The sequence below is a fragment of the Staurois parvus genome, unplaced genomic scaffold (assembly GCF_062004578.1).
Source record: "Staurois parvus isolate SC_StPar_1 unplaced genomic scaffold, SC_StPar_1.0 ptg000165l, whole genome shotgun sequence".
NCBI lineage: Eukaryota > Metazoa > Chordata > Amphibia > Anura > Ranidae > Staurois > Staurois parvus.
The window spans coordinates 8,644,203-8,657,966 of NW_028317961.1; the positions used below are offsets into that span (position 1 = coordinate 8,644,203).

At 42.8% G+C, this 13,764-nt stretch overlaps 1 protein-coding gene across 1 annotated transcript in view; it reads right to left on the reverse strand.

Annotated features, from left to right (window-relative positions):
• Positions 1-297: 297 nt before the first annotated feature.
• Positions 298-13,764, reverse strand: part of SLC2A12 (solute carrier family 2 member 12) — a 105,455-nt gene continuing 91,988 nt past the window's right edge. The window contains exons 4-5 of the mRNA XM_089676194.1: positions 11,061-11,193; positions 298-2,422 (exon numbers count right to left, since the gene is read on the reverse strand). Of these exons, the coding sequence (XP_089532320.1) occupies positions 2,338-2,422; positions 11,061-11,193 (218 nt within the window). The 3' untranslated portion in view covers positions 298-2,337. The remainder of the gene's footprint in view (positions 2,423-11,060; positions 11,194-13,764) is intronic.

Genomic DNA, 13,764 nt, shown 5'->3' on the forward strand with positions numbered 1-13,764 from the left:
TTCTGCTCTCTCTATTTCTTTCAAAATGTCTGAAATAGTTAATTTTACTGTTTTTCAGTGCATTCTGAGCATTTTGGAAGGTCTCCTGAGGTTATCTTTAAAAAACACTTTAAAAACACGCGTTTATGAGCGTTTGCGCTTATTTATTTATTTCAGGTACTTATATAGTGTCATCAATTTACGCAGCGCTTTACATATATATTGTACATTCATATCAGTCCCAGACCTTAGATTGTGCACCCCTTGAGTGTTCGGGACTGATGTGAATGTATAAATATATATGTAAAACGCTGCGTAAATTGACGGTGCTATATAAGTACCTGAAATAAATAAACGCAAACGCTCATAAACGCACATAAACATGGTATGCAAACCTTTTTTGAGCTACGTTTTCCAGCAGTCAGTTTTCATCGTTCAGAAGTGTTTTCCAAACGCCCCGTGTACATGGAGCCTTAGAGCAAAGCTGGATGTAAAAGAGGAAGAGGGGCGCTGGACTAAGTGCAGCATTAAAATGAGGATATCCTCCCTGCTAACATTAGATGCTTGGAGATCGCTTCCTTTCTGCTGCCTCCCGTGCCAGACCACGTTCGTGACATGTCTTTCTTATCTTCTTTTCTGTGAGTTCACAATTTTCTGTTTGTCAATAAATACTCATTTTAATGCTGCACTTAGTCTGGTGCCCCTTTTCCTCTTGAAAAAAGGAGTGTGCATGCTCCGAAACACATTTCCATGCCCTGTTCCGTGATGTCACCTCCGCTTCTAGTGCATTCCATGGCAGTTCCAGAAGCAAAGACGCCTTTGATCTCTGTGTGGAATTGCATATTTTGCTACACAGCGTGGACCTGGCGGCTGGATGATGTCTACAGTGCAAACAGTTATATTATTGATGAGCCCGATTACTTTTGTTACATGTGAGTGGCCTTATTTTAGTTTTTAATAAAGATAGTCCTTGCTGCACTTCGAGGTGCTTTCCTTTCTCTTTCATTGTTATACAGAGCCTTTTTCTGCTCCTGGAGAGCCTTCCCAACTTAACGGACTGTACTTTGCTTTAGGCCAATGCACCCTAGTCAGGGGCGGACTGACAACTCATGGGGCCCCCGGACAATAGGGGATCATGGTGCCCCTGTGTCCTTGCCCAAACTCAAAAAAGCCTATGAAAAAGGTATCAGGGGCATCTCATGGGGCCCCCTACTGACCCCGGGCCCTCGGGCAGTGCCCGAGTTTCTAAATGGTCAGTTCACCCCTGACCCTAGTGTAAAGTTTAAAAAATGTAAACTGTGCAATACACTGAAACAATGCATCATATTGCCCCTACACCGGCACGCCATCAGTGGGTACATGATATAAAGGGTAGAATTTGTGCCCCTGGTGTGAAAGACTCAACAAAGGGAATGTATCAAAATGGGAGCAGCTGTAAATGGTAACCAATTGGTTTCTATCTTTTCTTTTCAAAGCTTGCATTATCAAGCTGAAGATAGACATAGACTGGTTGCCATGCACAGCTGCTTCAGATTGTGGCTGTTCCAGTTTTAGTAAATTCCTCCAAGTATATTCTTTTTGCAAACATTCCTGAAGAAAGTCTGGAGACGGGAGTGCTGAAGCAATAACCGGCTATTTAATTAGTTTTAGGAGAACATATGTTTCCTGTTGTTATCTTCCTGGTGTGAATGGGCCCCGGGGAGGAAAGAATTATATGATGCTGTGAATGCTCAAGCCTGGAACTGAAGAGGGCTTCATCTGATTTGCTGTAGCTTATAATGCACACTGTGAGAATATTACAGTGTGCAGTGAAATCAGAGTAAGCAATTTCAGTACAAGAGCAGAGCCTATACAACTGTGCAGGACTTAAGGTAATGATGGAGTTTGGCTTTAACCCCTTAAAGCCAGCGCCCCCTGGACCTTTAAGGGGTTTCTGATGCTGCGGGGCCGGGTTTATGATCATGTTACCACTGTGATTGGCTGTCACAGCAGCCACATGATCAGAAAGCTCCCGATCGCTACTTGCTTTCCGTTAGACGCTGGTAACTGTGCCAGAAGCGCGCAGGGCGTGCTCTCTCAGCACAGCTCTGTTTATATTCTAGTATGCATATATGAGGTCTCTAGGTGTCAAGGCCCACCCGCCGAGAGCCATCATTTATGCAAACATAGCCAGCCATAAATCTGCAAACATGTAAGCCTGATCTCAATCTTTGTCCAAGAATAACTACAAATGTGGAAATACCACTTCCCTATTTTTTAATAGTGTAGTTTTAAAGAAAGGCTAATGTTTATTGATTTAAAGTGCACCTTAAAAATATTTCATTGTAAATTGCAGATCACATTCATCCTAAATGACATCTATGTTGTGTTCATATTGAGTTCCACTGGCACCAGCTTCTGTCTGCTTCTACCCCAGGAGCAAAGTGTATGGCACATGAATGTCCTGGAAAATAAAGACCCAGTTATTTTACAACTGCAGTACAATATATATACAATAATAACACAGATGAAAGATAATAGCATCACCAGCAACAACTACTATTTTGAATAGCTTCAGCTGTGTATTTTTTTTTAATAAATTACATTTTTATTGGAAAGGAAAAGTAGGAAAATATATATACCACAGAATAAGAAAAAAGATGAGTCAGCCGGGCAAAGGTTCCCTCCAGGTGAAGACTTCCCTCCTCTGGATGTAGTATGTAGCTGTGTCTCAGTATCCCCTCTGATGATGTGCCTTAGCACGAAAGGCCTCAGGAGGAACTGACAGCCTGTGACGCCTCATTGCCGCTCAGACCACGAGGAGGTCTGGCGGCCACCTGATTTCTAGGTCAGTTATACACTTTCCTTCATTCTGTGTTTTCTGGCACTTGCCAGCACCATTACTGACCTGCCCTGTACTGAGTTTTTTTGTCAATAAAATACTTGACATACTACACTATGGGTACTCTCCCATCGTACATCCAGAGGAGGGAAGTCTTCACCTGGAGGGAACCTTTGCCCGGCTGACTCATCCTGATCCTAAGGAGGCCCTGTAAGCCCAGCAGATCGGTTGATGACACCCCTTCCTGAGGGAGAACGACATCTGTGGGATTTAATAAATACATGCGCATTTCCTATGCGCGGTCGGTGAGTGCGCATTTCTGCCATTTTCTTCCGGATCCATCATAGCTGTGTCTACTATGCTTTCATACCGATTGCAATATTTACGAACATTTGATAACGTATTTATAGATCGAACTTTTTAGATCAAACTTTCTGCTTATTGTGTTTTTTAGCGCTGCACTTCATTTATTTACATTTGGAAACTCTGGCACTGCCCGAGGGCCCGGGGTCAGTAGGGGACCCCATGAAATGCCCCTGGTACCTTTTTCATAGGCTTTTTTAAGTTTGGGCAAGGACACAGGGGCCCCATGATCCCCTATTGCCCGGGGCCCCATGAGTTGTCAGTCCGCCCCTGACTGAGTCCATCCCCAAACACAGAAGTATTTGGGTTTGCTGTTTCTTGGTTGTTTATGTGCAGAGGGTGCTTTCATTGATTGCTCTCAGCAAAGTCTGATCTGTACTTTTCCAGGCTACTGACAGTAATTACACGATCATGATCCTTTTTGCCCTCTGGGTGTTATTTTTAAATGGATTGGGAAGGGGTTAACATATATAGATAAATCACAAAGTATGTCCACCCCTGTCGCTACTTCTCACCAAATTAGAGACTCCCGGTTGACAACTGGTTTGTAAATGAAGAGGTGGATGTGATGGCTGATGTCATTGACCAAATATAGCCATGGCCATATTTTGTTGGTAATGTCACCCACCACTTTGTCAGTCAGTCCAAACCCCTGATTTACAGCTAAATGGGTCAAGCAGAGTGTATCAATGGCTGCTAGGAAGCTGGGAACCACTGGCTTTCTAACAACCAGCCTGAGCAAAAACTCTCACATTTAGAAGCAGTAGTAATACTGCTGCTAAAGGTATCAACTATCTGTTGCAGCCAGGCGAACATCCAATTTAGCTTCACTGAGCATTAAAAGTTTAGACCAGAGGTCTCCAAAGATTCTCAACAAAGGGCCAGTTTACTGTCCTTAAGACTTTGAGAGGGCCAGACTGTTGCCAGTGAGATTAAACATTGCCCCATTATTGGTATTAAATGGGAGGAATAGTACCCCATCATTGGTGTCAGTGGGAGCAATAGTGCCCCATCATTGGTATTAGTGAGAGGAATAGTGCCCCATCATTGGTGTCAGTGGGAGAAATAGTGCCCCATCATTGGTATCATTGGGAGGAATAGTGCCCCATCATTGATGTCAGTGGGAGGAATAGTGCCCCATCATTGCTATCAGTGAGAGGAATAGTGCCCCATCATTGGTGTCAGTGGGAGAAATAGTGCTCCATGATTGGTATCAGTGGGAGGAATAGCGCTAAAGCCCCGTCATTGATATCAGTGGGAGGAATATTGCCCCATCATTGGTATTAGTAAGAGAAATAGTGTCCCATCATAGGTATTAGTGGTAAGAATAGTGCCCCATCATTGTATCAGTGGGAGGAATAGTGCCTCATCATTGATATTAGTGGGAGGAAAAGTGCCTCATCATTGGTATAGTGGGAGGAATAGTGCTCCATCATTGGTATTAGTGAGAGGAATAGTGCCCCATCATTGATATTAGTGGTAGGAATAGTGCCTCATCATTGGTATAGTGGGAGGAATATTGCCGCATCATTGATATTAGTGGTAGGAATAGTGCCCCATCATTGGTATTAGTGATAGGAATAGTGCCTCATCATTGGTATAGTGGGAGGAATAGTGCGCCATCATTGATATTAGTGGTAGGAATAGTGCCACATCATTGGTATTAGTGGTGGGAATAGTGCCTCATCATTGGTATAGTGGGAGGAATAGTGCGCCATCATTGATATTAGTGGTAGGAATAGTGCCACATCATTGGTATTAGTGGTGGGAATAGTGCCTCATCATTGGTATAGTGGGAGGAATAGTGCGCCATCATTGATATTAGTGGTAGGAATAGTGCCCCATCATTGGTATCAGTGGGAGGAATAGTGCCCCATCATTGGTATTAGTGGTAGGAATAGTGCCCCATCATTGCTATTAGTGGGAGGAATATTGCCCCATCATTGATATTAGTGGAAGGAATAGTGCCCCATCATTAGTATCAGTGGGATGAATAGTGCCCCATCATTGATATTAGTGGGAGGAATAGTGCCCCATCATTGCTATCAGTGGGAGGAATATTCCCTTATCATTGATATCAGTGGGAGGAATAGTGCCCCATCATTGATATTAGTGGCAGGAATAGTGCCCCATCATTGCTATCAGTGGGAGGAATAGTGCCCCATCATTGATATTAGTGGGAGGAATATTCCCTTATCATTGATATCAGTGGGAGGAATAGTGCCCCATCATTGATATTAGTGGCAGGAATAGTGCCCCATCATTGCTATCAGTGGGAGGAATAGTGCCCCATCATTGATATTAGTGGGAGGAATATTCCCTTATGATTGATATCAGTGAGAGGAATAGTGCCCCATCATTGCTATCAGTGGGAGGAATAGTGCCCCGTCATTGATATCAGTGGGAGGAATAGTGCCCCGTCATTGATATCAGTGGGAGGAATAGTGCCCCGTCATTGATATTAGTGGCAGGAATAGTGCCCCATCATTGCTATCAGTGGGAGGAATAGTGCCCCATCATTGATATTAGTGAGAGGAATAGTGCCCCATCATTAGTGTCAGTGGTGTCATTGGTAGGAGTTGTGCCTTATTGTTGCTTATGCCCCGTTGTTCATGTCAGTGGGAGGACTAGTGCTCTAGGGCCAGAAAAAAGCAGGCAAAGAGCCACATCCAGCCCCCGGGCCGCAGTTTGGAGACCACTGGTTTAGACTGAATGTTACTATGTCCTGAACCCAAACCTCATCCCTATTCACTACAGGAGATAGTGTCTAGTAGATCAAACCAAGTGCAGCAGGGGACCAGAAATTCAATCTAAACACAAATTTTGATCTTCAGTCAGAGACTTTTTCTCAGTAAAGAGTGGATAGCAGAACATTGGAGTATTTTATGTTTATGTTTTTTGGGGTTTTTTTTTTTGCAAGGCTGCACTTATTTTAAATCTTTATTTTAGGGACAAGTCAACTTATGATAATATTTTGCTCAGATACTGTATCTCTGCTTTTATTCCGAAAAACATAAAAAGAAAATTAGGCTATACTCTTATAAATATTGAAATTTTAAAGTGTTACTAAATCCACAACAGTAAAATCAGTCTGTATATGCAGTAAAGCATGCTTGTTATACTCACTGTGGAACCTAAGGGGTTAATCCTCTGCATTGTGTAAAAAGGCTGTTTGATCATTTCTTCTCTGCCACTCCTCTTGTGAAATGTCCACCTGATACAGACTGAATCTGTAGTCACATGCACATGCTCAGTTTGGTGTATATTGCTAGAGAGGTTTTTTTTTTCTTCTTGGGAGAGTGCATGTGGTCAGCACAGGGCCAATCAGCATTGTCCAGACAGAGGGTCAGGGGTTTCACCTCCTCCTAGTGCAGACATAAAACTCCTCCTACAAACTTTAACCATTGCTCTGCTGAAGTCACAAGACTGCTCTAACTGCTGATGAGAAAAGGTATTTAGCAGTTTATATTTACTAAAAATAATTGCATTTCCATGTTGTGTGTACTGTGGGAGACCAGATAGAGTGAATGCAGAGTCCTGGGTTTAGTAACACTTTAAGGATAAATCAATCTGAGTTTCAGGAGGCCATGCCATGCCAATGCACAGCATACCTGATATCCATAGTCTGTCTGCTGACACTCCCCCAGCCAAAGGTTCCCACTGCTGTCTCAGCCAATGAGGAGAGAGAGAGACCCAGGAGATCTGAGGCTCTCGTGCATATCACTAGTTTGAGATGGGGCTCAGGTAGGTATTAGGGGGGCTGTGGAGCTGCTGCACAGAGAAGGATTTTTTTACCTTCATGCATAGAATACATTATGGTAAAAAACCTTGAGGCTTTACAAGCACTTTAAGGCTGAGTTCACACTATAACAGACAGCTGCCACCTCCTGATGCCTTTTTTTTTGTTGCCGTTTTACATTGTGGGACTGTGCCTCAACTACATGGCAAACATTTGGCTTGTAGTTGCAGTGAAACCCTATTGATCTCAATGGACAAGTCATAACAGGTCATTCTTCTTTTCAAGCTCTGCAACCCAAGTTGAAAATGCCATGCTCATGATGCTTTGTTTGTACAGCCCTGTCAGGCTGGGCAGCCAGGGGGCAGTAAACCCACCTGCTTTTACTGCCCCCCAGCCCCATGTAAAAGAGCCCTTATTGTGTTCCTTTTTTTTTTTCATTTGAATTGCACAATGGATTTGCACCATGGCTAAAGGCCCATGCAAAAGAAGCCTTATACTTCAGATTAGGTAGAAATTCTGGAAAAGATGTCTCAACTGGAGCTAGATGACCCAATATCTTCTATTTACGTGATAGGAGAAATAATTCTTTAATAATACAGTGCAGTATATTGTAATTGAAACCATAGCCTCATACTCACTTTTCATTATACAGTATTGTTTATAATCACAACTATTATAATTTACTTGCTATTGAAAGTTGCTTTTCACTTACAGCCACCAGGAACTGTTGTTGACATTGTATTAGCAGAACAATAAATGTTTACTGAGCACATAACTCACACTTCATCTCCTGATAGATCTACTTAGGGCAATGACCTTCCTGGGTGTTGTAAAATTAGTGGACTATGACTTTGATTAAATAAGAGTGATTCATTATTCTAGGGAGGTATGCAGGTCACTGCCAATTTTTCACACAGTTAACTGCAAGGTGAAAAACAACTAGAAAAATGCTCTGAACCATGGACTTATCCAGCAATAAATTAAGCCATCTAAGATCCTGTCCTATTATAACTGCAGCAATCTCTGGAACATTGACACAAACAGATAATGACACCCAAAACTATTATTTTTCCATTGTTCTATAATACAGGGTATAAACATGTGCTTTTGGTAATAAATGTACCCATATAAACAATATTTTCTGACATCAGAATGTTCTATGTGTCTGACAGCTGTCAGATTAGATCCCACCCACTCAGTGGATGGGACTTTGATGTCACAGTAAGCCCTGCCTACTGTCTCAGATATCCATTCCCTTTTAGTCAGATTTGCATAATAATAGAACGTTAGAACGGAACGTGGGCAGCACAGTGGCTAAATGGTTAGCACTTCCGCCTGGCAGTACTAGGGTCATTGTTTCGAATCCCAACCACAGCACCACCTGCCTGGAGTTTGCATGTTCTCCCTGTGCCTGCGTGGGTTTTCTCCGGGTACTCCAGTTTCCTCCCGCACTCCAAAGACATGCTGGTAGGTAAATTGGCTACTGTCTAAATTGGCCCTAGTATATCTATCTTAAACTCTCTAACCCACATCTTCAACCTCTCACTCTCCATAGGCACCTTTCCCTCCCCACTCAAACATGCACTGGTTACCCCCATCCTCAAAAAACCCTCGCTGGACCCCACCTGTTTGAATAACTTAAGACCCATCTCCCTTCTCCCATTTGCCTCCAAACTTCTCGAGCGCCTTGTTCACAACCATATGAACTGCTACCTCACCGACAACAACCTTCTTGATCCCCGACAGTCTGGCTTCCGCCCACAACATTCCACAGAAACTGCCCTACTAAAACTCACTAATGACCTACTAACTGCTAAAACCAACGGCCATTACTCCATACTCATACTCCTTGACCTTTCCGCTGCCTTTGAGACAGTCAACCACCCGCTCCTCCTCAGTAAACTCCACTCCATCGGCCTCTGTGAATCTGCGCTCTCCTGGTTCTCCTCTTACCTTTCTCAGCGCACTTTCACTGTCACATACAACTCCTCCTCCGCTCTGCTTCCTCTTTCTGTTGGGGTATCCCAAGGTTCTGTCCTTGGGCCCCTCCTTTTCTCTCTCTATACCTCCTCCCTGGGCCAACTGATAACCTCCCATGGCTTCCAATACCACCTCAATGCTGATGACACCCAGATCTATCTCTCCACTCCCCAGCTCACCCCCTCAATCTCCTCACGTATCACAAATCTACTAAGCGACATATCAGCATGGATGTCACATCACTACCTTAAACTCAATCTTTCAAAAACTGAGCTTGTAATATTTCCTCCTCCCCGATCCCCCACTCATTACTTTACCATTAAGATCAACAGCACAACCATTGGTCCTTCCCCTCATGCCAGGGTGCTAGGCGTAATCCTAGACTCTAACCTCTCCTTTGGGCCCCACATCCACTCACTGGCTAAATCCTGCCGCCTCAACCTCCGGAACATTTCCAAAATCCGCCCCTTCCTGACCAATGACACCACAAAACAACTCATCCACGCCTTGATTATATCCCGCCTCGATTACTGCAACTCCCTCCTCACTAGTCTACCATTACACAGGCTATCCCGCCTTCAGTCTATTATAAATGCTGCTGCTAGACTCATATACCTTACCAACCGATCAGCGACTGCTGCCTCTCTCTGCCAATCCCTCCACTGGCTTCCACTAACCCAATGTATAAAATTCAAAATACTAACCACAGCATACAAAGCCAACCACAACACTGCCCCTAGCTAAATCACCAACCTCATCCACAGATACCGCCCAAATCGCCAACTCCACTCCTCCCATGATATCCTCCTCTCTAGCTCCCTCATCACCTCCTCCCATGCTCGCCTCCAGGACTTCTCCAGAGCCTCTCCCATCCTCTGGGACTCCCTACCACAGCATGTCCGGTCAGCCCCCACCCTGTCTGCCTTTAGGCGATCTTTGAAAACTCACTTCTTCAGGGAAGCCTACCCCACCTCCACCTAAGAACTGTACTTGAATCACCTCTGCCAGATCATCCCCCGCAGTTATCACCTTTTTTATCACCTCCCCCTTCCATTAGATTGTAAGCTCCACAAGCAGGGCCCTCCTATTCCTTCTGTACTGAAATGTATTGTAATTGTACTGTCTCCCTTATATTGTAAAGCGCTGCGCAAACTGTTGGCGCTATATAAATCCTGTATAATAATAATGTGTATGTATGAATGTAGGTTAGGGACCTTAGATTGTACGCCCCTTGGGGGTTAGGGACTGATGTGGATGTACAATATATATGTAAAGCACTGCGTAAATTGACGGCGCTATATAAGGACCTGAAATAAAATTAATAACGTTTGCGATGTGGGCATAGCTTACTACCAGTAACACAGCCTTATTAAATCCAGAGATTAAGTATGTCCTGAACATTCAGCATTTTAAAAGACAGCTCACTTATTTTCTGCCCCCAATTTTATGTGTTTTGTCAAATTATCATCTATTAGGAAAAAAGCCCAGGGACAGAACATGCATTCCTACAGTGTATTCACTCAGACCCCACAGTTTCCCCATCCTCAGCAATAAAAAGTGAAATAAACACACTAGAAGCAAAGTTGACATCACTAAGCCTTTTACTGGGATCGTTCATTTTACTGAAGTAGACTACAAAATTATGGATCCCGGCTGATGATTGTTTACAAACATCAACTTAGGATTTGGGAAGGGTGGGGGGCAGGCGAGCCAGCTTGTTTGGCCATTTGCCGAGCTGTGAATAAGCTGGGTTTTGATAAAACTCAGTCGACTTACATACAATACTTATGTCAGTACCTCAGCAAATGGTTTCATTTCATAATAACAAAACACAATGGTATGTTAATTGGGTCAGTTGGCTTTGGAATGTGTATATTGTAGGTATAGGTGAGTGATTCCGTATTCTTTGGACACATTTTTGATGTAGTGCACACTTGTGTAGGGATTGTTCTATTTTCTTCTTGGGTAGAGGCAAGTACAAGAATTTTAAACCATGCTGTGAAATATCTGCATGCTATAAAGAGCAACTGCGACATAAGTGCTTCTAATCACTTAGGAATGAACCGCTACAAGCAGTTGAATCGTTAAGATTATCAGCACAAATATGACGTGTCTGAGTTTCTCCTTTCTCCTGCAAGCATAATATTAAACAACAGACAAGCAGATAAATCCACTTACTTATTTGCCAGCTCCATAGATATTTCTTCTAGTGACCGTCCCTTTGTATTAGGAACAAACATTATAACAAATACAACAGATAATACGCTCATTACAGCATAGCTGAAGATCATCCATGGCAAGCCAATAGTCTCTGTTCATATGAAGGAGAGAGAAAGACACAATTACCATCATTTCAAACTGGTGAAAATCGTTTGAAAATATCTGAAAATATTAATGCAATGTGCTTTGTTTTCATATACACTTTAAAAGTGTCTCTAAACCAAAAAACTAAAATATACTTTTTTGCAACATACCAGCCCTTAGATGTGGTAGCTGCATTCGTTTTTTTTCAGGTATTTTACTTAATTTTCACCTGTTGATTCTACCAGTAACATACTTACTATCCTATATTATAATAATGAATTTATAATTTTGTATGTCTAATATTAAATGTTATCAATTCAGTAATACTTCCATCGTTAAAATAACGCTCCTAAATTAATATGAAGTGAAGTTTTTTCAGTAAAGGTTTTCCCCAAAAAAATTGAGTCAGCTTTACATAGAGAAATTATTTGGCTAAATAAAATGTTTAAGCTGACATTGATGAAATAACTAGAAAATTAAAGTTCCACCACCTCTGGCCACCTTCTGCTCCCTGCTTACTACTATCACTTGTAAACACAGAAGTCTGGCTTCTGTGTTTATCAGTGATGGCTTGTCTCCCAGCGGCTTCCACAGATCAGATCTCCTGAGCAGATCCCACTGAGTGCAGGACAGGGACAAGGGAGATGCAAGTGCCCGGGGTGCAGTGCAGTCATGGGCGAGAGGGGTTGTGTGCTGGGATGCACCCATTGTGATCTCCTTTTTTTCCCTGGTTCCCAGATGCCAATGTCCCCATTGGATGATCTCCGTTCAAGTGAGAGAGGAGGAGTTGCCTACAGTGTGCGGAGAGGTGTTGGAGCCGAATGAGTGCTTCAGCTTAATACAGCAAGATGGTGGAGCTTTTAAGGAGTGGAGGAGAAGATGAGGCCAGTGGAGGGGAGTTCTGTGCAGAGGTCAGAGTTGAAGAGGAACAAAAGGGAGTTCTCCATCAGGGATGCATAGGTAAACAGCTGTGGAAGAGGAGTGCACTCTGTATGTCGCGCACCCCTAAACTCTGCACTCTATACGTGGTGCACCCGTGAACACTGCACTCTGTGCGTAGCACACCCCTGAACTCAGCACTCTGTATGTAGTGTACCCTTGAACTCTGCACTGTGTGTGTAACGCACCCCTGAATTCTGCACTCTGGACATAATTTACTTCTGGTATTTAATGCCCTTTAAAAGGATAAGTTCACCTTTGGGGACATGTTACAAATTCCAACCGTTTTTAGGGTGGAATATGTAACATGTTTCCACTGCTACAGCCTCTGCCCGCTGCCCTCTCTCCCTGTGACAGCAGTATGGGGAGAGGTTCCAATGTCATTTTTTGAAAACCGCGCAGCCATGCAGGGCTCCTCCGACTCAACGACATCATTCACTGATAGAGTTCTGTGAATGAATGAACTACAAGTACTGACATCCTTTGCAGATGTCGGCTTGTAGTTCTCAGTGAACTACCATGGCACTGTTGAGCGCCATGGTAGTTCATGGAGTTTTCCTGTCAGTGTAAAACTGTCTGCCCTTACGAGGTAGGAGCAGACAGCTTACACTCACAGGCTTCTGGAGTCTTTCATGGAACCAGTGATCTGCTGATCACAGGTGCAATGCTTTCCAGGCTCCAAAAAAAAAATACTTAATGCACAATTTTTTACCTGCAAAAAAAGGGAATTTATTATTTTTTTTAAAGTGAACGTATCCTTTAACCCCTTGCCGTCCGCCTGCTGTTTAGAAACAGCAGGGCGGTGGCAGTCCAGGGGCGGGTTGCCGTTCAGAAACGGCACCAGCCTTTTCTAGCTGTGCGCGCTTCCTGGGAGCGCGCAGCACCGCGATCCGGTGCCCGCTGTGTACTTAGGACACAGTGAAACACCGATCGTCGGACGGGACCTCTGTACGAGGTCCCGATCATGTGATCACTGATTGGCCAATCAGTGATCCATGCAAAGTAGTAAGCAAGATGTCACTTGACATCATTGCTTACTACGTGTGAAATCTGTGAATGATCACAGAGGTCACATGGTACAAGGCTATTCACAACAGCCTTGCACCATGTGACAAGCTGTGACCAATCACAGCTCACTCAATACTTCTCAATGACTGCAAGAATGCAGACAGAGAGAAAGAGAAATGATTGCTTTTACATCCTATATGGGTGTAAAAGCAATCAGTGTAAAAAAAAAACAAAAATCTTCATCAACCCCCACAAGTAGTACAGTGTCACCATGGTAACACTGTACTGCTAGGGTGACAGTATTTAAAAAAAAAAAAATAAATAAAAAATAATATAAAAAAATAAAATAAAAATGTAAAAAAAAATGTTTAAAAATTATAATTTTTGGTTATAAACTAATTTGGATTTTTTTTTTTTTACTAAAAAAATAACGGAATAAATTTTGGCCAAGATTTATGATGAAATATTATTTATTTACAAAATTTTATAAAAAAAACACTTTTTTTTCAAAATTTTTGGACATTTTCATTTACATAGTAAAAAAAATAAAAATCCCAGCGGTGAATAAATACCACCAAAATAAAGCTTTATCCGTCTCAAAAAAATGGTAAAAAATTCATATGGGTACAGT